This window comes from Pseudophryne corroboree, chromosome 6 (genome assembly GCF_028390025.1).
Source record: "Pseudophryne corroboree isolate aPseCor3 chromosome 6, aPseCor3.hap2, whole genome shotgun sequence".
Classification (NCBI taxonomy): domain Eukaryota; kingdom Metazoa; phylum Chordata; class Amphibia; order Anura; family Myobatrachidae; genus Pseudophryne; species Pseudophryne corroboree.
This window is the reverse complement of record NC_086449.1, coordinates 189,463,534-189,488,607: the sequence shown is the minus strand read 5'-3', so window position 1 is coordinate 189,488,607 and position 25,074 is coordinate 189,463,534. Positions and strand designations below refer to the sequence as shown.

The 25,074-nt window shown below is 46.3% G+C and overlaps 1 protein-coding gene across 2 annotated transcripts in view; it reads right to left on the bottom strand.

Annotated features, from left to right (window-relative positions):
- Positions 1-25,074, bottom strand: part of CTDSPL2 (CTD small phosphatase like 2) — a 116,901-nt gene that overhangs the window by 23,100 nt on the left and 68,727 nt on the right. For both annotated transcript variants that reach the window (XM_063925486.1, XM_063925487.1), the window contains exon 12: positions 5,008-5,103. In XM_063925486.1, the coding sequence (XP_063781556.1) occupies positions 5,008-5,103 (96 nt within the window). The remainder of the gene's footprint in view (positions 1-5,007; positions 5,104-25,074) is intronic.

Here is a 25,074-nt window from a genome sequence, read left to right as displayed (position 1 = left end):
TTTGGAATGCCGATTGTGACTCCAAACAGACCTTGGCGGCGGTACCCTTTGAAGGTGAGTTCTCTTTGGGTCGGAATCAAAGAAGATTATTTCAGCTACTACAGAAGGGCAGGAGCCTCTTTCTTCTGGCGGTTCCTCCGAAACCGAATACTACAAGGGATCATTCCTTTCATGTACAGGACATCGGTAGTTCCATTCCTTTCGTGCTGTCTCCACATATCCATGAAAAGAGTTTCAGAGGTGGAAGTAAACCTTCCGACAGACCTACTGCATGACACCGGAGGGAGCAGTGACGGTTGGGACTCGGTTACTACAGTTCAACGAAGGGTGGCTCCTGTCGAAACCAGATAGGTGGGTGACGAAGGTCATATCCAAAGGATATACGTTAGATCTCGAGGAACCAGTCCCATATCGTGTGTTCTTCTCTTCTCTTCCAAACGGTCCCTCCAGATGTCGAGCTTTTCATCATGCAACAGCCACTCTTCTACGAAATGAAGTAAAATTTTTCTAGTTCCCACTCCGCAGAGAGGTCGGGGATTGTACTCGTGGACAAACTAGACTGTTAGTTTCAACAAAAGCTCAGAATGGACTCCATCCACTCGATTATCATCGCCATGGAACCAGGGGGATATTTGGCTTCATTAGACATAAGACGCCTATCTGCTTGTTCCTATTGATACTCTTCCCTTTGGCTTATCCACGGCTTCTCCGGTATTCACAAAGATCATGGACCATGCGGTGGCAGTGTCAGGAAGTCAACATTACTCTGTATTTGGATGATCTGTTACTCAGGATACCGTCAGAGTTGATTCTTCAACAGAACTTGCGTTTCACAATAGAGACTCTACAGCCATTCGGTTCAATAATAAATTGTCCAAAAGTCGTCTTGGCTTCCTTCTCAAAAAAAAAAAATAATAATAATAATTTTCTGGGACTCTTATTCGATACCAACAACCAGAAAGTATTTCTTCCTCAGTCAGGACATACAGTCCCGAATTTGAACACTGCGGCATTTACAGGTGGTTTCGGTTCTCCGATACATGCAGGTGTTAGACGAGATAGTGGCAACCTTCGAGGCAGTTCCATATACCAGGTTCATGCTCGACTCCTTCAGGCGCAGATTCTCATCCGTTGGACTCGTACAGGAACTTATCTCCACTTACAGCTGTTCCGCTTGTCGGTACAGACTTGTCAGTTGCTTTGCTGGTGGCTTTACAGCTCCAATTTAACAAAAGTTCAGTTCACATTTTGGCCTTGGGTGATGGTCACTACTGATGTCAACCTCATAGGTTGGAGTACGGCTTTTCAGACTCTTCAATTTCAGGGGTTCTGGGTCAGTCAAAGAGTAGAAGTTGCAGATCAACATCTTGGAGTTGAGGACAATCCGGTAGACACTACTGCAGATTCAAACCAGAGTACAGGGTCATCCAGTGCGGATTCAATCCGACACCACCACGGCAGTTACTTACATAAACAAGCAAGGAGACACTCGGAGCTGATCTGCCTTGACACGATCAGATTCTCCTATGGTCGGAACATTGGGTTCCGGCCAGACCCGCGATTCACATGCCAGGACTCGAGATCTGAAAAGTGGATTTCTTAAGCCGTCACACGGTGCATCTGGGAGAGTGGGAACTTCACCGGGTGGGGTTTCTGACTCTAGTAGCCCGTTCTGGGATGCCCGATGTAGATCTGATGGCGTCTCGTCTCAACAATAAATTTCATCTCTACGGGTCGTGTACTCAGGACCCTCAAGCAATTTTAATCGGCGCACTGATGGCGCTGTGGCACTTTCAACTGAGATATGTGCCACCACTTCCACTGATCCCAAGTCTGCTTCAACGCATTCAGAGAGACGGTCTTCCAATCATTCTGGTGGCCCCAGATTGGCCAAACTGACAGTGGTACGCTCTTCTGCGCACTGTGGTCATCAGGGAACCATTCCGACTCCCTCTGCATCCACATCTTATGATTCAAGGAACATCTCACCACCCAGTTTGGATCGGCTGGTTTTCTTAAAGTTTTATTCCCGTCCTGTTGTGTAAATTATGATTCATGCCGGTGGCTTCTGGAATTACCACAGACTGTGGCATATTTACATTGCTTGGTGTAAAAAGCGTGGTTTACTACCGGATTTGTTTAGAGTTCCTTGTCTGTTATTCTTCCTTTAGGAGGGTCTCAGACTTTCTTCACAAATGGGTCAGGCTTCTGCCTTGTCGGTTCTTTTTCAAAAGAGACTGGCTATCATTCCAGACGTTCTCACGTTCCATCAGGGATTTCTGCGGATTTAACCACTTTTTGTTCCTCCGGTTATTCCCTGGGACTTTAACTTAGTCCTTACGGATCTACATTGAGCCTTTGGCGAACGTTCCGCTGTTGTATTTATATAAAAAATTGCCTCCGCAAGATGAGTATCTGTATTGGAAGCTATGGTCTTGCAGACCACCCTTGTTGGTTTTTCAGGAAAATCGGGTGGTTCTGCGAACAAAACCTTCCTTCCGAAGGTTGTGTCAGCGTTTCATCTAATCAGGACATCGTCCCTTCAGCGTTTACTTCTTCATCGTCCCTCTAGCGTTTACTCCCTTTCCTTCCAGGGAGGATTCCCAGTTGACTTGTAGATGTCCTTAGGGCCTTACGGATTTCTTTATCTCGTGCGGATTCTATCCATCAAACGGATGCTTTGTTGGTTTTTGATTGATGCGTCCAAAACGAGATTGGACAACTTCCAAGTACACTATGGCTCGTTGGGTAACTTCGGTCAGCAAACAGTCTTCTGATGTTTCAATTCCTAAAGCGATCCGAGCTCCTTCGCCTCGAGCTGTTGGAGTTTTCCTTGGGCTGTTCGCGGGGTTACATCTATAGAGCAGCTGTGTCGGACGGCGACCTGCTCGTCTGTGCATACGTTTAAACAGTTTTACAGTTTTCAGACTTTCGGTTTGTAGACTGCCTTTGTTGGGCGTCACTTTTTGCGGACGGCTATGCCGTCCCCGTCTCCCTCCTCTTATTAGCTTGCTTTGGGAAATCCCACAAGTAATGGCGCAGCGTCCCCCAGATGGATGAAAGAGAAAAGGTGATTTTTGTTACTTACCGTAAAATCTCTTTCTCTGATTCCATCTGGGGGACGCTGCGATCCCTCCCAGATGTTTGTCTGGTTTAACCAGTTAATTTTCTTTGATCTATCTCCTTTGGCTTGGCTAAACGTTAACTGAGGTACTGGCTAGACAGGAAGGAGATGGGAGGGGTTAGAGGGGGGAGGAGTCAGGTTTTAATAGTTCTGTGCCAAACTCCACAACCACACACCTCTAACCCACAAGTAATGGCGCAGCGTCCCCCAGATGGAATCAGAGAAAGAGATTTTACGGTAAGTAACAAAAATCACCTTTTCACAGAAAATCACAGTACAGGTTACCTGCTGCAGTGTTAATATAGGCTGAACAGCCTATTATACAGTTATTATAGGCTTAATAGCCTATTATACAGTGATAACACAGGTGTAGGATACAGTAAAATACATGCATTTAGTTAGCCTTCATTAATATGAACACTGCCTGCAGTGCTATTATCTTACAGCTTTAACAGAAAATATGGTTAAACCTGCAATAGGCTATGCCAGTGATAGCCTATTGCCAGCCAAAGCCTCATATATATATTATATATATCAAATGTGCTTAAACATATAATCACAGGTCATACTGATATCATGCCAGCAAAAAGCTTCATTATATATCATCTATATAAAAATGTGCTGAAACATATATAATATACATAGTCTACAGTGTTATAACCCATGACACTGTTTAAAACGCTGCGCTGCTTGTGAGGTAGCTGAGCAGCCTATTTAGTAACCCATGCAGCCTTTTGCTGCTGCTATGGCCATTACTTCCCCTCCCCCCCCCCCCTGCATCCCCATGTTACCTGCAACGTACGGGGATCGGGTGCAGGGAGCAGGAGAGCGCTGTATATAGCGTCCGGGGATCGAGTGCAGGGAGCAGGAGAGCGCTGTATATAGCCGGGAACCGTCCGGAAGAGCGGGCAGCGCCTTCCTACAACAGTACACAGTCCTGTGTCCGGCATCAGCGGCGTGCGGTGTTCCTGGCAGAGCGGGCGGCTTTGTTATCACACGGAGCCCTTCCCCTGTCTCGGCGGCGCCTCTGTAGTGGTGCCGGGCAATCAGCGCTGTGAGAGCGGCCGGCGTCTGAGTGACGTGCGGCCGCTCTGCGCGTAGTTCAGTGGGACCCTCAGCGGCGGCTTCAGCGGCGGCTCCAGCACACTTTACACACAGCAGGGCGGCAGCGTGAGCTGACCGCCCTAACATACCTTGTTCCATGTGACGGCTTTTCTCCTGGCTGTGACGGGGCTTCTCTCTGCAAGCTCCGTTTCAGCCTCCAGCTGCACATGTTGGCTGTCACTGGGCTTCTCTCTGCAAGCTCTGTTTCAGCCTCCAGCTTCACATCTTGGCTGAGCTCAGTTTCAGGCTTCCTTTCAGCTCTCTGTCTCATCCTGGCTGTGACGGAGCTTCTTCCTGTAAGCTCCGTTCAGTTTGCAGGAGACAGTGGCTGCCTGTGGCTGTGAGGGTGCTCTTTGTGAGGACCGACACGCCATGCGCTGCCTTATAGCGCCTGTGGCTGTGAGGGTGCTCTTTGTGAGGACCGACACGCCATACGCTGCCTTGCAGCGGCACCATCCCGGACCCATGTTTTTCAGAAACTGGGACGGGAAGTGTAAAAATTAAAAAGAAAAAGAAAAAATTAATAAAATCTTCTGAAATGTGGGCTCATTCCCACAAGCCGATGTTCATCTGTGAGCACCGAAAAAACACTGGCAAAGTACACTGAGGTACTTGGGGATATGGAGGGGGGGAGAGTCCTAAATTTGAATATTCAGTGCCTTTGTTCGGCTACGCCCGTCCATATCCCAAGAGTACTCCAGTGACCCCCAGTGGATGATAAAGAAAATATATTACTAGTATCATTATGTAGTCCAAGCAGATGGGCCGGCCAAACTCACCAGTTCTACAAGCTTCTCCAGGAAAGGGACAAGCTTCAGCAGCTCCTTGTCATTTTTATCCATAAACCAACTCTCAATGGGAATCCCGTTTGAAAGCTGTAAGAAATAAACATTTCAAAATTAACATTAAAAAGGAACTCTCAATGTCATTAGCCAACATCATCTTCATGTAGCCATGCTCAAAGGAAATCCGGTCACACAAACAATATTTAAAATAAAAAAACCCTCTTACAACGAGAAAGTATGTAGATTTTAAAACTTGGCACCCTTAATCCAGAGGGACTTAATGAAAATCAGAATTTCGGGGGCATTCCTCTAAGACTCCGCTGACACACAAACCACCCCTTCACCCCATAAGATGTATATAGATAGTAATACATTTTCTTCCATTCAATTTTTTTTTTAATTATAATTTACTACTTCTTAATACAAAAACTATCTAAAAGTCTAGTTGATCCTCATATGATAGCCATTAGTCTTCTATTTTTTTTTATTTATTTATTTTTATATTCCTACCTCTAATACCGAGTCTAATTTTTTCCAGTCCAAAACGTGTAGCTTTTTGCAAATTGCCCCCATGTTTGTTGTGGAAATATCTGGCTACAGGAGAGATTTTCTTCATTCTTTTAAAGGTCAGACGTTAAATTCCTTATACAGGTTGAGTATCCCTTATCCAAAATGCTTGGGACCAGAAGTATTTTGGATATCGGATTTTTCCGTATTTTGGAGTAATTGCATACCATAATGAAATATTATAGCGATGGGACCCAAGTCTAAGCACAGAATGCATTTATGTTTCATATACACCTTATAGACACAGACTGTAGGTCATTTAATACAATATTTTTAATAACCGTGTATTAAACAAAGTTTGTGCACATTGAGCCATCAGAAAACAAAGGTTTCACTATTTCACTCTTACTCAAAAAATTCTGTATTTCACAATATTCCATATTTCGGAATATTTGGATATGGGATACTCAACCTGTATTGCCTATGTGCTCCAGAATTCTTTGTTTTAGAGCCCTTGAAGTAATTCCAACGTATCTCATTCCGCATTCACACTGGATACAATAAATTTCGACCCTTTTACCTCTTCTGTCCATTACGTGATCTGTTTTGATAGTATATTGGCACGCCTTACAGCCTCCACACGGGAAGAAACCCTCAGGTCTCCGAGTTTTTCATGTTCCTCTTTCAAAGTGGCCGTTTACTAGGATCTCTCTCAAAATTTTATGATCTCCTTCAGCTCATAGTTGGTTTGGACTCAAGTTTGCCTTTAAGATCTTTGTCAGTCAGGAGGATTGGCCAATGTTGTTTAGTAATATTTACAAATTTTTGCCAATCTTGGCAAAAGTCACCCACGAATCTTATTTGGTTTTGTGTTATTGTATTTTTGTTGGTAGGGAAGATAAGGTTGTCTGTTTGTATTGGAGGTAAGGAAAATTGCTTGTTTTATGCTCCTGTTGCTATATCCCCTCTCTCTTAGGCGTCTGCTCTGTTCCTTACTCCTGACTTTAAAAGTTTCCATATCTGAACAATGTCTCTGTAATCGTAGAAATTCTCCTTTGGGGATGTTCTTGATGGGGGGTGGAAAGTGGCAGCTAGTCTTGTGTAATAGGCTATTGATCGCTGTAATTTTCTAGCAGAGGTCTGTTGTCAAATCATCTTCTATGTTTCTGTTGATCTTTAGATCTAGGAAAGAAATAGTGTTCTCGCTGATAACCTTTGTAAGTTTTAGATTAAGTGTATTGTGATTCAATCTTCCGATAAAGTCTAGAAGCAGCTCTCTGGTGTCGTTCCAGATCATCAAGATGTCATCTATGTACCTCAGCCACACCACAACATGCTGTGTAAATTCCTCATTGATTTCCCTGAAGACGACCTCATGCTCCCACCATCCCAAATACATATTCGCATATGTGGGCGCACAAGCTGCGCCCATCACTTTTTTGGAGTTTGTAAGTAAAAAAATAAAAACAAATCTGAGAAAGTGAAGTAGTTCTTTTGTAGTATAAATTCCATAAGTTCTATTAGGAATGTATTGAAACTGTTGGTGCCCTTCATTCGCAGGAAATACTGTACTGCAGAAATTCGGGGATCATGGTTTATACTAGTATACAGGGATACCACATCTAGAGAGACTAGAAGTTGACCTTTCTTCCATTTTTATCCCTTGGAAATGTTTTCACCTGTAGGAAGGTGAAATCCAGTGTGCCACTTCCCAACAAACCCTTTCATTTTCAGGGTTATTTTGATCAGGGAAAGCGCACATAACAGTTCACTCACCTCAGTGATAGCGCTGAGCGGAAAAATATGTGGGTCCCAGGGGACCCCTTACTTCAAAAAACTGAGGTCCTACTCCACTGCTGCGGGGCCCCATCATAGTTTATGCTTTTGAGCTTACCATGTGCCTCCCCACATGCCCTTAAATGCCCATCTGATCCCACTACATAGCATCAGACCACTCAACATGCCCCTTAAGTGAATGTTTAACGCCTTCATAATACTTTTTTTTGGTGTGTGTGAACAGTCAGACACTCTTCTGCCACAGAATGCACACACTTCTCTGCCATACAGCAGTCACAACACACACTTATCTCAATCCGTAAATGCAAAACACATACTTGCCTCTATCCATACTGGCACAATGCACACTCCTCTCCCAGAGAACAGACACCAAAGCAATCTACTGAAATCCCACAGTACAGGCACAAACAAGCAAAACCCACATTCATAAGCACCATTTATTCCCTCAGCTACATACTGATATGACATACATTTATCTCCCTCCATTTAGGCACAGGCAAACCAACAATTATCAAAGGTTGAGTTATTGCAGACAAAAAACAAACAAAAAAAAAACCACACAAATCTACATTTCAGGTACAGACAAAAACATTTCCTCCACTCACAGGCCCATTTATCATAAAACTATTTGCAGCTATTTCCCTGAAAACACACGTTTCCAGGGGTTAACCGTAAATATTAAGTATCCTCTGAATGTGTGTAGAAGGGACGTGATTCACAGACATATCGCATTGGCCCTGCAGCAAAGATGATGCCCTTTATATCTGCAGCTATACTGGCTCAACTGGCTGTATGTGCGGTCCGCCGACTGCCAATACACTTGCTGCAGGGACCGCTGGAGAATGGCATCTCAACTGGGTGGGCATTTACATGTGACATCAAGCACAGCAGATTGCGGGGAGCGATTGGCAAGTGTATATGCCCTTCCTAATCCTATATAATAAAAGGATAATGCTGTTACTTACCTCTAGGGGGGGAATTCAAGTCTTTTGCGTGTTGGCAGCCACTAGATGGCATCCAACGGAGCAAGTCGATTGTAGCTCTGTTCGGGAGCGCACAGCCACCAACACGGACATTACCGTTATGATGTTCTGTCATTTTGACGGGGTGGTAACTAGTTGTTCGATATGTCGGCGGGCCAGCCAGGTGTGTACCCTTACAGTACATCTTTTCCAGAAACACTTCACCATACAACACCATTATATTTACTGGCTGTGCAGACTAACTACATGTCTTCCAAATATACAGCACTTCCCCATCTGCTGTAAGTAACATTATAAAAATATCCGCTAGCTGCACAGAAAGGATGACTAGTGCAGCGATTGCTGGCTGGGACCATACAAATGAGTGTGTTATGACCCTGCCAGCCAAGTGGCATTATGCTATTGTGCAGATATGCCAAGACAGTCCAAATAGAGGGTAATACATACCTGAATTGCCAAATATAGCAGTTGGGAACCCACTTCTTGGCAACCAGATTTTAAGTGAGACTTCTTTGAGTAGTGTAAAAATTAAAATAAGAAAATAAAATAAAAAACAACACACACACACACTTACACATGCATATAGCCAGATACATACTCATGTACATATACATACAAACTCATATTTTCAGACACCTGTACACATGCATATGCACATACACACATACTTATAAGTACACAAACATAGACACATATGTATACAGACACACACACTACACAAGTTGCCCATCCCCAGGTGGTCTCTCTCCTATTTTACTGGGTTGGAGGGCACTGGGAAATGACAAGAGATCCATGACCAGAACGGGGTTGTGTGTGTTCAGGTCACAACCTGGGAGTAGCTGCGAATCAAGGCATTAGCCTGGCACAGAGCTCTCCGCTCTCTCCACTCCGCGACTCCTACTGCCCACCCCAAGGCCCAAGCTCCATAGCGACTGACATTCTAACTCTCCTCCCCCGCCGCCAGGTAATCACCGAAACGTTGTGACCGCCCTTTCTCTCTGATGTGTCGGGCCGGCTGTGTGCGAGGGGAGGAGTCGCCAACCATGCTCCAACCTCCCAGTCTTTCAGTGACTGGGAGAATCTCACACCAACACAGCAGCGCCGCACCGTTTGGAAGCAGAGGCAGCAGGATTACACTGGTGGCGATGCGCAGCGGTCATCACGGCTGATTTTTGATAACCGGGTCCCTTACTGCTTATATCGCTTAAACTACGCGCTGTAGAGCATTTTTGCGATCACTGCACCTTCTTTCCAAATTATTTACAAGTAACTGTGTTTTTTACTTTTATATGATTGATTTGTTGTGCTTCAAGATTCCCATTTACAAGGCAATCATATAACCCACCTCGTACTTACAACATGAATAATATAACGCAGAGGGACCTTGCTTTCTTTTTGAAACCTTCCCTGCCCTACCTGTCTTGTTTCTCTTTGTTGTTTTAAACAAAGAGAATGAATACTAAATACAGACACACAATGTCAATGAAACAGCGCATGGGTAACTGCAAATATCCACTGAATTCTAGTATGAGCCCTGCCTAAACCTAGATAAAGGATTGTGCAGGAGTCTATTCCCAACAGGTGACCCTGTATTTCTACAATGTAAAAACAATACAACTGCCAAAAGGAACTGACCACACCGGGGATGCAGAGAAAGACGAGGCATATTGTACTACAGGTTGAGTATCCCTTATCCAAAATGCTTGGGACCAGAGGTATTTTGGATATCGGATTTTTCCGTATTTTGGAATAATTGCATCCCATAATGAGATATCATGGTGATGGGACCTAAATCTAAGCACATAATGCATTTATGTCACATGCACACCTTATATACACAGCCTGAAGTTAATTTTAGCCAATATTTTCAATAACTTTGTGCATTAAACAAAGTGTGTGTACATTCACACAATTCATTTATGTTTCATATACACCTTATACACACAGCCTGAAGGTAATTTAATACAATATTTTTTATAACTTTGTGTATTAAACAAAGTTTGTGTACATTGAGCCATCAGAAAACAAAGATTTCACTATCTCACTCTCACTAAAAAAGTCCGTATTTCGGAATATTCCGTATTTCGGAATATTTGGATATGGGATACTCAACCTGTACTACTTCTATGCATCAAACAGGGTTATAATTATGAGTTAAAGTATAACTCTCACTAAGTTAGGAGTAGAGTACAATAAATGCAGCCTCCTGAGTCATTCCATGGGAAAACCCGCCAAGGAGGACTTTGGTAAAAGCCACGTGCCTTGCAGCACTAGAAGATCTGAGAAATGGCATCCAAATGCTGGAACTGCAATCTCCCTGAGATGGCTGGTCAAAACAGGTCCAGACTAGGGAAGCCACTTCCAATATTTCTCCTCTGTCCATCACCCGGTCACGTGAGTGCAGCAGCGCTGTGTACCAAAGGTGATGGGCTCACAGTGAGGAAATACTATTGATACACTCTGCATCCAGTGCAGTGAAGTGGTGAACCCCTTATAAACTGTGCCAGAGGGGAGTCCTAAGCTAACTAGCAGATGCTCTTCCTAAAGCCTAAGCACTGCTAGCAGAATCTGTGGAGTACGGTAAAGAACGAAAAAGGCAAAATTAAAAAAAATCTATGCTAATTAATAGAAAAGTGTGCCTGGACTCCAATGCACTTCATAAAAATGGAGGTTTCATGGGGAGTGGCTTTAGATTTCCCTTTAGTGCCTTCATTCCTGGCCTGCACCTCAGCCCGAAATCACATCACGCAGTGTCCCCCAAAATGCTTGAAAGAGAAAAAAGGCTGTCCAGACTGAGAACTGATCTCAGAACTATTTACTGGCCAGGAAGCTTTTGTTTATTGTGCGTAATAAAGGAACTGTCCTTGACAGTAATTACTTTGAAGGTCGCTCCTAGCTCCAGTCCACAGAAGACTTTCCATGAGACAGATAGCACAGATAGGGAACTTTTTTAGTCCACACTTGGGATTACTACTAAATTAGATGAGCATATGACCTCTATTCTACTGGATCACGGGCCGCCTCCACTATATAAATACAACACACATATAGGATATTAGAGGCAAGCTAAAGGATCAATGTGTACATGGAGGAGGCGGGGAGGAAAAATAAAAGAATAAAAAAGAGGAACTCCAACCCACTCTCTGTACAAAAATACTTATTAATAAATAAAGGCAAATCTAAGTAGAGGCCACCCGAAAGCGTAAAATTGCTCCTATGCATAGCAATAGGAAAATGAAAACAACAAATTAATAATACATGGGGTTTAAGGAGGAGGACCACTGCTATGCCCACTAGGGGCTTTACCCTCTATGTGCTTCACTGCACTTGTTAAAACCAGGACTAATTAAAGTAAGTGGTATCAGCCCATGCATTTCTCACGCAGAAATCATAATTTCAGTACTGATAAAAGAAGTCAGTCTACTACTTAATCCAGTGGTTTCCAAACTTTTTGGAATCACGGCGCCCTAGAATATCAGAATTTTTTCACAGCACCCCTAGGCCAAAAATTTCTTATTGAGAAAGTTAGAAAGAAATATTACATTAAGTAGATCGCGTTTATATGTCATCCTTAGGGTCAGTTGTGTGGTGAGGGACAAGATTTGCTTCTGTTTGACCATATACTTTATGACTGGCAGCCACCAGCACTGGTTTTGCCTATTATATTGACCATAAATAATTTGAATTGGTCCTGGACCACCAACCCAGGGCACCCCTGCAAGTGTCCCAAGGCACCCCAGGGCGCCACGGCACACAGTTTGGGAACCTCTGTCTTAATCAATGACACAAATAACAGGAATTTGATACCTACCGGTAATTCCTTTTCTCGCAGTCCGTAGGGGATACCGGGATGGTATTAGTACCATGGGGTATAGATCGGGTCCATTGGAGCCTGGCACTTTAAGAAATCTTCAGTGTGTGCTGGCTCCTCCCCTCTTGCAGACTCATTCTAGGAAAACTGTGCCCGAGGAGACGGACATACCACGAGAGAAAGAAAAATAGGATTTTGGTACTTACCAGGTAAATCCTTTTCTTTGAATCCATAGGGGGCACTGGAGTACTCTTGGGATATGGACGGCTTCAGCAAGAACAGGGCACTGAATATTTAAATTTAGAACTCTCCTCCCCTCCATATCCCAGAGTACCTCAGTGTTTTTTACTGAGCCGAACAGGAGCTATAGAGAGGTTGACAATGGAGAATTACATATAACATAACGGACAACAAAGTTGACACATAACGTTACTGACAACTAAACAGTTGACACCATAACCGATAGAACTTGAAACTTTGAACCAGTCGGTGAGAATGTGTTACCATAAGATCCACTGAACTTACCACAAACTAGGTAAAACTGCTCTGGGGGGACGTCCAGTGCCCCCTATGGATTCAAAGAAAAGGATTTACCTGGTAAGTACCAAAATCCTATTTTCTTTTTCATCCACTAGGGGTCACTGGAGTACTCTTGGGACGTACCAAAGCTTCCTCCGTGGGCGGGAGAGCTGTTTGGAACCTGTAACACTAGGCGGCCAAAGCTAGACGCTGATGCCGCAAACGTATCAAACTTGTAAAAGCGCACAAACGTGTGCACTGATGACCATGTAGCCGCACGGCAAAGCTGCGTCGTAGAAGCCCCACGACCAGCTGCCCATAAAGTTCCCACAGAACGTGTGGAATGAGCGGTTACTGATGTAGGCGGCTGTAACCTAGCATGAAGGTAAACCTGACGTATGGTCAGTTTTATCCATCTGGATAAGGTCTGCTTAGAAGCTGGCCAACCCATCTTGGCAGCATCATAGAGAACAAACAACGTATCCGTCTTACGAACTGTAGACGTTCGGGATACATAAACGCGTAGTGCGTGTACCACATCCAAAGTTCCAGAATTTCCTGTTAACACAGGAACTACTATTGGTTGATTGATGTGAAAAGATGACACTACCTTCGGCAAGAAAGCGGGATTCGTCCGAAGTTCCGCTCTGTCATCATGAAACACCAAATACGGTGGCTTGCATGACAAGGCACCCAAATCTAAAACACGCCTTGCCGAAGCTAAGGCTAGTAGAAAATTTTTTTTTCAAGTGAGAAACTTAATATCCACTTGTTGTAAGGGTTCACAATATGAAGACTGCAAGAAATCTAAAACCAGATTCAAGTCCCATGGCGCTGTAGGTGGAATGAATGGAGGCTGTACTCTGAGGACACCTTGCAGAAAGGTGTGTACAGACGGCAATAGAGCCAATCGCCTTTGAAAGTAAATTGACAAAGCAGATACCTGCACCTTTAGTGTAGATAAACGCAGTCCTCCATCTAACCCCGTCTGTAGAAATAACAAAAGACGGGATAACTTGAAAGATGATGTCGGAAACTTCCGAGCTTCACACCAACCTATATAGGCACGCCAAATTCTGTAATAATGAGCTGCCTTAACTGGCTTCCTAGCACGTAACATGGTTGGTATAACAGATTCTGGAATGCCCTCTCTTCTTAAGAGGGCAGTCTCAACAACCACCCCGTCAAACGCAGCCGCGGTAAATCGGGGTAAAGGAACAGACCCTGTTGTAACAGGTCCGGACGAAGTGGGAGCGGCCAAGGATCGTCTGCGAGTAGTCTGCGGAGATCAGAGTACAAAGCTCTCAGAGGCCAATGAGGCGCCACTAGTATGACTGTGGCGGACTCTCTTTTGATCCGTTTTAGCAACAGAGGGAGCAGCGGAAACGTTGGAAACAGATACACGAGGCTGTACGGCCACGCGATTGTGAGAGCATCCACCGCCACTGCCTTTGGATCTCGCGTTCTGGACACATACTGGGGCGTTTGGTGATTGTGGCGAGATGCCATCAGGTCCACTTGAGGGTAACCCAACCTCTGGACTAACATGTGAAAAACTTCTGGATTTAATGCCCATTCTCCTGGATGAAAATCCCGACGGCTGAGATAACCTGCCTCCCAGTTGTCCAGTCCCGGAATAAACACTGCCGACAATATCACTTGGTGATGCTCGGCCCAATTGAGGATTCGAGCGGCTTCTCGTTCCTCGTTTGTTGATGTACGCGATCACCGTCGCGTTGTCTGACTGCACCTGTCTGAGACCGAAGCAGCACATGCTTCGGTCTCAGACAGCTGCTTGTCGTAGCGCATTGTAAATTGCCCGGAGTTCCAGAACATTTATAGACAGCAATCTTTCGTTATCCGCCCAGAGACCCTGGAGCTGACAATTTTGAACGACAGCTCCCCAACCTCTGAGACTCACATCCGTCGTTAGAATTATCCAAATCCAGGCGCCGAACAGTTTCCCTGCGGTTAGATTAAAGATACTCTGGCCCGTGGTGACAACCTCACCCCGTGGTGAATCTGCAGATGTGAGCCCGAGCACATCCAGTTGAAAAGGACGTGAGTGAAATCTTCCGAACTGAAGCGCTTCGAAAGCCGCCACCATTGTGCCTAAGAGGCGAATGCACAAATGTACCGAGACTGTGCGTGGCTTGAGCACTAATTGTACCAGATGACGAATAATCTGTACTTTCTGTTCTGGTAGGTAAATTCTTTGATTTACCGTATCGAGAATCATACCTAGGAATTGAAGTCGTTGAGACGGAATTAGATGTGATTTCTTGAAGTTGACAATCCAACCGTGCTGAACTAGTACATTGTACGTTAGCAACGCATGTTGGAGGAACATCTGTTGAGACAGAGCTTTGATGAGCAGATCGTCCAAGTACGGAACTATTATCACTCCCAGGGATCTGAGATGAGCTATCATCACAGACATCACTTTGGTGAATACCCGAGGCGCTGACGAGAGGCCAAACGGTAGAGCCTGAAACTGGTAATGGTTCTGCCGTATAGCAAAACGCAAGAACCTCTGATGAGGTGGCCAAATCGGAATGTGTAAGTACGCATCCTTGAGATCTAGCGCAATCATGAATTCCTGTGGCTCTAAATTACTGACCGCAGAGATTCCATCTTGAATCTGTAGTAAGTGACGTACTGATTGAGACCCTTTAAGTTCAATATTGGGCTGACGGAGCCATCCGGCTTTGGTACCACAAACAGACTGGAATTATAACCCTGACCTTGTTGGTGTACAGGGACCGGAATCAAAACTGCTGAATCCAGCAGGGACTGAATCGCAATTTGCAGAACCGCCCTCTTGTCGTCCGACGGAGGCAGTCCTGTCTTGAAAAACCGCAGTGGCAGGAGACAGTCGAACTCTATTTTGTAACCTTTTAACACTAAATTGCGGATCCACCCATCTGTGGATGTCTGGAACCACGCCAAATGGAACGTCTGAAGGCGTGCTCCCACAATTGGAGATCCGAGATGGGCTGGGAGCCCGTCATGCCACCGACTTGTCGGTGACCTTAGTGTCCTGACGACTGGTGTTGGTTTGTTGGAAACCACGTCCTCGACCTTGTCTACCAGGCGTGGCTGTTCCTCTACCATGGCCTCGAAAGGGCTGAGGTCTAAAGGAATTGAACGCCGGGCCAGAGTATTTCCGTCTAGGTACCGTTGGAGGCAATGGTAGGAAAACAGACTTTCCTCCCGTGGCCTCAGAAATCCATTTGTCCAATTCAGGAACAAACAACTTCTCGCCACCGTAAGGTAACGCCTCTATACTTCGACTTCTGCCTCCGCTTGCCAAGAACGTAGCCAGAGTGCTCGTCGTGCTGTAACTAGCGACGATGAAAAGCGAGAAGTGAGCGGACAGACGTCAGTAGAAGCTGTACATAGATACTCAGCAGCTTCACAGATTTGATCAGCGAGAAGTACAAGGTGATTGTCATGTAGGCCAGACTTGAGTTCTGTTATCCATACAATTAGCACCTTAGTTACCCAAATGCCAACCAACCCAGGTCTAAGCAACACTCCTGCTACTATATACATGGACTTTAGCATAGCTTCTATTTTACGATCTGAAGGGTCTTTAAGCGTAGTAGCAGTTGGTACTGGTATGGTTAATTTCTTTGTAAGTTTTGACACAGACGAATCCACCAATGGCGGATTCTCCCATGTAGATGTCACAGACTCTGGAAACTGGTAAGTAGACTTAAATCTGCGAGGTATAGAAAACAGTTTATCCGGATTTTTTAGTGTTTCTACTAACATCTTATTAAGAGATTCCGAAACAGGAAAACACATTGGAGATCTCCGTCGTTTAGTAAAGACTACTTCATCATTTGTAAGAGGCTCCTCAGGTTTCTGTAAACTTCAGAGACTGACGCACCGCACTGATGAGATTATCAATGCCTGGGCTGTCAAAATCTTCACTATCTGACTGCTGGTCCACTTCGCCCTCCTCACCCTCATCTTGTGCAGTGAGGTCTGGCATAGAATTGTCAGAATGCAACATAGCAGAAACTGGTAAATCATAAGACAAATGAAATTTATCCCTTCTACCCCAAATAGACTTGGACTTTTGGCAAGGCTGAGACCCCTCCGGTAGTTCTGGCGGTCTCACCCTAGACTCAGATCTTGCCGCTTCCCGCTCTTGTCGAGCGGTGGCCAATTCTGATTGCAATCCAGCCATGACATCTGTTAACATAGCCCATGGAGGGTCCGGCAATGAAACCGGCTTTGAAAGCGGAGCAGAAATTGTATTTGTAGCTGAATTCACAAAACATACTGTACATGTGGTAGATCCATTCGGTAACACACTCTTACAGACATTGCAGTGAAACTGCTTTTTAGTTTTTGCTGGTGCCTTACTCATTATGCAGACAGACAATACACTATACAAAGACAGACAACTTGCACGACTCAGTAAAATAGTACTAAGGTGTGTCTATATAGATATCTGGGCAAGTGCAGTGCACGTGGCCAGTACTATATGAAACCTGATCCCAAATTCCCACTAACACCCCTGCGCCATCCGGTGGAGTAGTGTTGTAGGACAGGATCTTCCAAACTGAAAGAAAAACAGGATTGAACAGGAAGCATGGTTAAAATGGCCCCCACATGCTTACACTAATAATCACAGGTCAGGTTATAACACACATTTAAAATCTACAACCTGTAACCAACTACATTAAAAAGCAACCCTGTTAATATAGGCTTAAAAGCCTATGTAATTATACCACAACCCATGCAGCCTTCTCCCCCCTTTGCAGCCACGCTGCTGTAAGAAGAATCGTCTCCCCCCCCCCCCCCCTCCCTGTACTCCGAGTACCGTCGTGAACCGGAGATCTTGCAGGGAGCTGGGGAGCCTGTATAGCGGCGGGACGCGGCCTTCCGGCGTAGAGCGGGTGCCGGGCGATCTGCGGCCGGCGCTGTGCACAGCGTGTGGAACTGTGAGCGGCTTTGAGCGGCTCTGGCAGGGAGCACTGGCGCGCACTAAACGTTACCCACACAGCGGGGCGGCAGCGTGAGCTGACCGCACCGTCCCCAGCATAACTGAACTCCTGTGGTGAGGGGCTATGGCGGGGCTTCTTATGCAAGCTCCGTCTAGCTTCCTGCAGGATGTCTGCTGTTGGATGTGAGGGTGCTCTTTTAGTGAGGACCGACACGCCAGTAGCTGCTTGTAGCAGCTTCCACTATCCCGGACCAACGCCTTTTGGAAGGGATGTGAATAAAGTGTAGTAAAAATAAAATCAAAAATAAAATATTCAAAAGAAGTGTGGGAGCTCCACACAAGCCTTGTTAGTGCGGTGAGCACAGAAAAAATAAGATTTTACTCACCGGTTAATCTATTTCTCGTAGTCCGTAGTGGATGCTGGGAACTCCGAAAGGACCATGGGGAATAGCGGGCTCCGAAGGAGGCTGGGCACTCTAGAAAGATTTATGACTACCTGGTGTGCACTGGCTCCTCCCACTATGACCCTCCTCCAAGCCTCAGTTAGGACACTGTGTCCGGACGAGCTGACATAATAAGGAAGGATTTTGAATCCCGGGTAAGACTCATACCAGCCACACCAATCACACCGTACAACTCGTGATACTATATCCAGTTTGACAGTATGAAAACAACTGAGCCTCTCAACAGATGGCTCAACAATAACCCTTTAGTTAGCAATAACTATTTACAAGTATTGCAGACAATCCGCACTTGGGATGGGCGCCCAGCATCCACTACGGACTACGAGAAATAGATTTACCGGTGAGTAAAATCTTATTTTCTCTAACGTCCTAGTGGATGCTGGGAACTCCGAAAGGACCATGGGGATTATACCAAAGCTCCCAAACGGGCGGGAGAGTGCGGATGACTCTGCAGCACCGAATGAGAGAACTCAAGGTCCTCCTCAGCCAGGGTATCAAATTTGTAGAATTTTGCAAACGTGTTTGCCCCTGACCAAGTAACAGCTCGGCAAAGTTGTAAAGCCGAGACCCCTCGGGCAGCCGCCCAAGATGAGCCCACCTTCCCTGTGGAATGGGCTTTCACTGATTTAGGATGCGGCAGTCCAGCCGCAGAATGCGCCTGCTGAATCGTGTCACAGACCCAGCGAGCGATAGTCTGCTTAGAAGCAGGAGCACCCAACTTGTTGGGTGCATACAGGACAAATAGCGAGTCAATTTTCCTGACTCTAGCCGTCCTGGAAACATAATTTTTCAAGGCCCTGACTACGTCCAGTAACTTGGAATCCTCCAAGTCCCTAGTACCCGCAGGCACCACAATAGGTTGGTTCAAGTGAAAAGCTGATACCACCTTAGGGAGAAACTGGGGACGAGTCCTCAATTCTGCCCTATCTATATGGAAAATCAGATAAGGACTTTTATATGACAAAGCCGCCAATTCTGATACACGCCTGGCCGAAACCAAGGCCAATAACATGACCACTTTCAACGTGAGATATTTTAGATCCACAGTTTTTAGTGGTTCAAACCAATGTGATTTTTAAGAAACTCAACACCACGTTGAGATCCCAAGGTGCCACTGGAGGCACCACCGGGGGCTGAATATGCAGCACTCCTTTTACAATGTCTGAACTTCAGGTACTGAAGCTAATTCTTTCTGGAAGAAAATCGACAGAGCCGAGATCTGTATCTTAATGGAGCCTAATTTTAGGCCCATAGACACTCCTGCTTGTAGGAAATGCAGAAATCGACCTAGTTGAAATTTCTCTGTTGGGGCCTTTTTTGGCCTCACACCAAGCAACATATTTCCGCCATATGCGGTGATAATGTTTTGCAGTTACATCTTTCCTGGCTTGAATCAGCGTAGGAAAGACTTCCTCCGGAATGCCCTTTTCCTTTAGGATCCGGCGTTCAACTGCCATGCCATCAAAACGTAGCCGCGGTAAGTCTTGGACCAGACAGGGCCCCTGCTGCAGTAGGTCCTGTCTGAGCGGCAGAGGCCATGGGTCCTCTGATATATTTTCTTGAAGTTCTGGGTACCAGGCTCTTCTTGGCCAATCCGGAACCACGAGTATCGTTCTTACTCCTCGCCTTCTTATTATTCTCAGTACCTTTGGTATGAGAGGCAGAGGGGGGAACACATAAACCGACTGGTACACCCACGGTGTTACCAGAGCGTCCACAGCTATCGCCTGAAGGTCCCTTGACCTGGCGCAATATCTTTTATAGCTTTTTGTTGAGGCGGGACGCCTTCATGTCCACCTGTGGCCTTTCCCAATGGTGTACAATCCTTTGGAAGACTTCTGGATGAAGTCCCCACACTCTCGGGTGGAAGTCGTGTCTGCTGAGAAGATCTGCTTCCCAGTTGTCCACTCCGGGAATGAACACTGCTGACAGTGCTAACACATGATTTTCCGCCCATCGGAGAATCCTTGTGGCTTCTGCCATCGCCATCCTGCTTCTTGTGCCGCCCTGTTGGTTTACATGGGCGACTGCCGTGATGTTGCCTGATTGGATCAGGACCGGCTAGTTTTGAAGCAGAGGCCTTGCCTGACTCAGGGCATTGTAAATGGCCCTCTGTTCCAGAATATTTATGTAGGGATGTCACCTGACTTGACCAAAGTCCCTGGAAGTTTCTTCCCTGTGTGACTGCCCCCCAGCCTCAAAGGCTGGCAACCATGGTCACTAGGACCTAGTCCTGTATGTCGAACCTGCGGCCCTCTTGAAGATGGGCACTCTGCAGCTACTACAGTAGAGATACCCTGGTCCTTGGAGACAGGGTTATCAGCCTAATGCATCTGAAGATGCGACCCGGACCACTTGTCTAACAGGTCCCCCTGAAAAATTCTTGCATGGAACCTGCTGAATGGGATTGCTTCGTAGGAAGCTACCATTTTTCCCAGGACTCGCATGCAATGATGCACAGATACCTGTTTTGGCTTCAGGAGGTCTCTGACTAGAGATGACAGCTCCTTGGCTTTCTCCTCCGGGAGAAACACTTATTTCTGGTCTGTGTCCAGAACCATCCCCAGGAACAGTAGACGTGTCGTAGGAACCAGCTGTGACTCTGGACTGTTTAGAATCCAACCATGCTGTTGTAGCACTTTCCAAAATAGTGCTACCCCGACTAGCAACTGCTCCTTGGACCTCGCCCTTATAAGGAGATTGTCCAAATATGGGATAATTAAAACTCCCCTTTTTCGAAGGAGTATCATCATTCCTGCCATTACCTTGGTAACACCCTCGGTGCCATGTACAGTCCAAACGGCAGAGTCTGGACTTGGTAATGGTAATCCTGTACCACAAATCTGAGGTACTCCTGGCGAGGATAGTAAATAGGGACATGCAGGTAAGCATCCTTGATGTCCCGGGATACCATGTAATCCCCCTCGTCCAGGTTTGCAATAACCGCCCTGAGCGATTCCATCTTGAACTTGAATTTTTTTATGTATGTGTTCAAGGATTTTAAATATAAAAAAGGGTCACACCGAACCATGCGGTTTCGGTACCCCAAACCGTGTGGAATAGTAACCCCGTCCCTGTTGAAGTAGGGGCACCTTAAGTATTACCTGCTGGGAATACAGCTTATTAATTGCCTCTAGCACAGCCTCCCTGCCTGAGGGAGTTGTCGGCAAGGCATATTTGAGGAAACGGCGGGGGGAAGACGCCTCGAATTCCAGCTTGTACCCCTGAAATACTACTTGAATGAAACAGGGATCCACCTGTGAGCGAGCCCACTGATCGCTGAAATTTTTGAGACGGCCCCCCACCGTACCTGGCTACACCTGTGGAGCCCCCGCGTCATGCTGTGAACTCAGAGGAAGCGAGAGAAGAATTATGATTCTGGGAACAGGCTGCAGATGCAGCTTTTTCCCTCTTCCCTTGTCTCTGTACAGAAAGGAAGCGCCTTTGACCCGCTTGCTTTTCTGAGGCCGAAAGGACTGTACCTGATAATACAGTGCTTTCTTAGTCTGTGAGGAAAACTGAGGTAAAAATATTTCTTCCCCGCTGTTGCTGCGGATACGAGGTCCCAGAGACCATCCCCAAATAATTCCTCACCCTTATAAGGCAGAATCTCTATGCGCCTTTTAAGGTCAGCATCACCTGTCCAGTGACAGGTCTCTAATACCCTCCTGACAGAATGGACATTACATTCATTTTGGATGCCAGCCGGCAAAAAATCCCTCTGTGCATCCCTCATATATAAGACGACGTCTTTAATATGTTCTCATGTTAGCAAACTAGTATGTTTGACAGGGTCACCGACCACGCTGCAGCAGCACGCTCTGCAGGTTTCAGTCTAGTACCTGAGTGTGTAAATACAGACTTCAGGATAGCCTCCTGCTTTTTATCAACAGGTACCTTCAAAGTGGCCGTTCCTAAAACGGTAGTGCCACCTATTTTGACAACCGTGTGAGCGCCTTATCCACCCTAAGGGATATCTCCCAGCGTAACTTATCCTCTGGCGGGAAAAGGTACGCCATCAGTAACTTTTTAGAAATTACCAGTTTCTTATCATGGGGAACCCACGCTTTTCACACACTTCATTCATTCATCTGATGGGGGAACAAAACATTGCCTGCTTTTTCTCCCCAAACATAAAAACCCATTTTTAGAGGTTAATGTCAGAAATGTGTAACACATTTTTTATTGCCGGGATCAAGTCACGGATGTTCCTAGTGGATTGTGTATATGTCTCAACCTTGTCGACACTGGAGTCAGACTCCGTGTCGACATCTGTGTCTGCCATCTGAATGAGCGGGCGTTTTTGAGCCCCTGAAGGCCTTTGAGACGCCTGGGCAGGCACGGGCTGAGAAGCCGGCTGTCCCACAGCTGTTACGTCATCCACCCTTTTATGTAAGGAGTTGACACTGTCGGTTAATACCTTTTACCTAACCATCCACTCTGGTGTCGGCCCCACAGGGGGCGACATCACATTTATCGGCATCTGCTCCGTCACTATATAAGCCTCCTCCTCAAACATGTCGACACAGCTGTACCGACACACCGCACACACACAGGGAATGCTCTGACTGAGGACAGGACCCACAAAGCCCTTTGGGGAGACAGAGAGAGAGTATGCCAGCACACACCAGAGCGCTATATAATGTGGGGATTAACACTATAACTGAGTGAATTTTCCCCTATAGCTGCTTGTATATACAATATTGCGCCTAAATTTAGTGCCCCCCCTCTCTTTTTAACCCTTTGAGCCTGAAAACTACAGGGGAGAGCCTGGGGAGCTTTCTTCCAGCTGCACTGTGAAGAGAAAATGGCGCCAGTGTGTCTGAGGGAGATAGCTCCGCCCCTTTTCCGCGGCCTATTCTCCCGCTTTTTTCTGGATTCTGGCAGGGGTATTTACCACATATATAGCCTCTGGGGCTATATATTGTGGTATTTTTGCCAGCCAAGGTGTTTTTATTGCTGCTCAGGGCGCCCCCCCCAAGCGCCCTGCACCCTCAGTGACCGGAGTGTGAAGTGTGCCTGAGTAACAATGGCGCACAGCTGCAGTGCTGTGCGCTACCTTGGTGAAGACTGATGTCTTCTGCCGCCGTTTTTCCGGACCTCTTCTTGCTTCTGGCTCTGTAAGGGGGACGGCGGCGCGGCTCCGGGACCGAACACCAAGGACTGGGCCTGCGGTCGATCCCTCTGGAGCTAATGGTGTCCAGTAGCCTAAGAAGCCCAATCCGGCTGCAAGCAGGCGAGTTCGCTTCTTCTCCCCTTAGTCCCTCGCTGCAGTGAGCCTGTTGCCAGCAGGTCTCACTGAAAATAAAAAACCTAAATCTATACTTTCTTTCTAAGGGCTCAGGAGAGCCCCTAGTGTGCATCCAACCTCGGCCGGGCACAAGATCTAACTGAGGCTTGGAGGAGGGTCATAGTGGGAGGAGCCAGTGCACACCAGGTAGTCATAAATCTTTCTAGAGTACCCAGCCTCCTTCGGAACCCGCTATTCCCCATGGTCCTTTCGGAGTTCCCAGCATCCACTAGGACGTTAGAGAAAACACTGAGGTACTCTGGGATATGAAGGGGAGGAGAGTTCTAAATTTAAATATTCAGTGCCCTGTTCTTGCTGAAGCCGTCCATATCCCAAGAGTACTCAAGTGACCCCTAGTGGATGAAAAAGAAATATGCAAAAGCAGTGGTGAGGCAACGAACACACACAACAGTAACAAAGGATAGCAACGCTAACCAAAACAGGAAACAGGGACAGCAACAGCAGACCCAACCAGGAACAACTTGCAAACTGGTAAGCAGGTAACACGAAGCACTGAGGCGGACGCCCAGTATCCCCTACGGACTACGAGAAAAGGAATTACAGGTAGGTGTTAAATTCCTATTTTCTGTAACGTCATAGGGGATACTGGGATGGTATTGGTACCATGGGGAAGTCCCAAAACGGGTGGGAGAGTGCTGAGACCCCTGCAAAGCCGCCTGACCAAATTGAAGGTCCTCACCGGCCAAGGTATCTAACTTACAGAACTTCACAAATGTGTTCGAACCAGACCAAGTAGCAGTTAGACACAACTTTAAGGCCGAGACGCCACGGGCAGCCGCCCAGGAAGAACCCACTGACCTAGCAGAGTGGGCCTGAATAGAACTCAATAGTGGCAAGGCTGCCGAAGAATAAGCTTGTTGGATAGTCAACATGTGCCAACGAGCAATGGACTGTATGGAGGCAGGACATCCAATCTTGGTGGCGTTGTAAAGGACAAAGAGGAAGTCAGACTTCCTGTGACGAGCTGTCCTTTTGACGTAAAGCCTCAAAGCCCGAACCACGTCCAAGAACTTTGGAGCAACCGAGGTGTCCGATATCACCGGTACCACTATCGGTTGATTAATGTGAAAGGCCGACACCACTTTCTGGAAAAGCTGTGGACTAGTCCTGAGCTCCGCCCTATCCTCGTGAAATATCAAATAAGGGCTCTTACAGGATAAGGCCCCCAATTCCGACACATGCCTTGCAGAGGCCAATGCCAGCAACATGACAGTCTTACAAGTAAGATATATCAAGTCCACCCTGTGTAAAAGGTTCAAACCAGTCCGATTGGAGAAAGGTCAGGACCACAGTGAGATCCCACGCAGCCGTGGGAGGGACAAAGGGTGGTTGAATGCGAAGGACACCCTTTAAGAACGTCTGTACCTCTGGAATCACAGCCAGCTGTCTCTGGAAGAATATGGATAGAGCTGAAATCTGAACTTTGATGGAGCCTAACCGTAGGCCCATATCCACGCCTGCTTGCAGGAAGAGCAGAAAACAGCCAAGTTGAAATTCCACAGTAGAATATTTTCTACCCTCACACCAACAAACATATTTCTTTCAGATATACGGTGGTAATGCTTTGACGTGACCACCTTTCGGGCTTGTACCATAGTCGAGATAACCTTGGACGGAATACCCTTTTTGGCTAGAATCTCCCTCTCAACTTCCAAGCCATCAAACATAGCTGCAGTAAGTCTGGATAGACGAACAGCCCTTGTTGAATT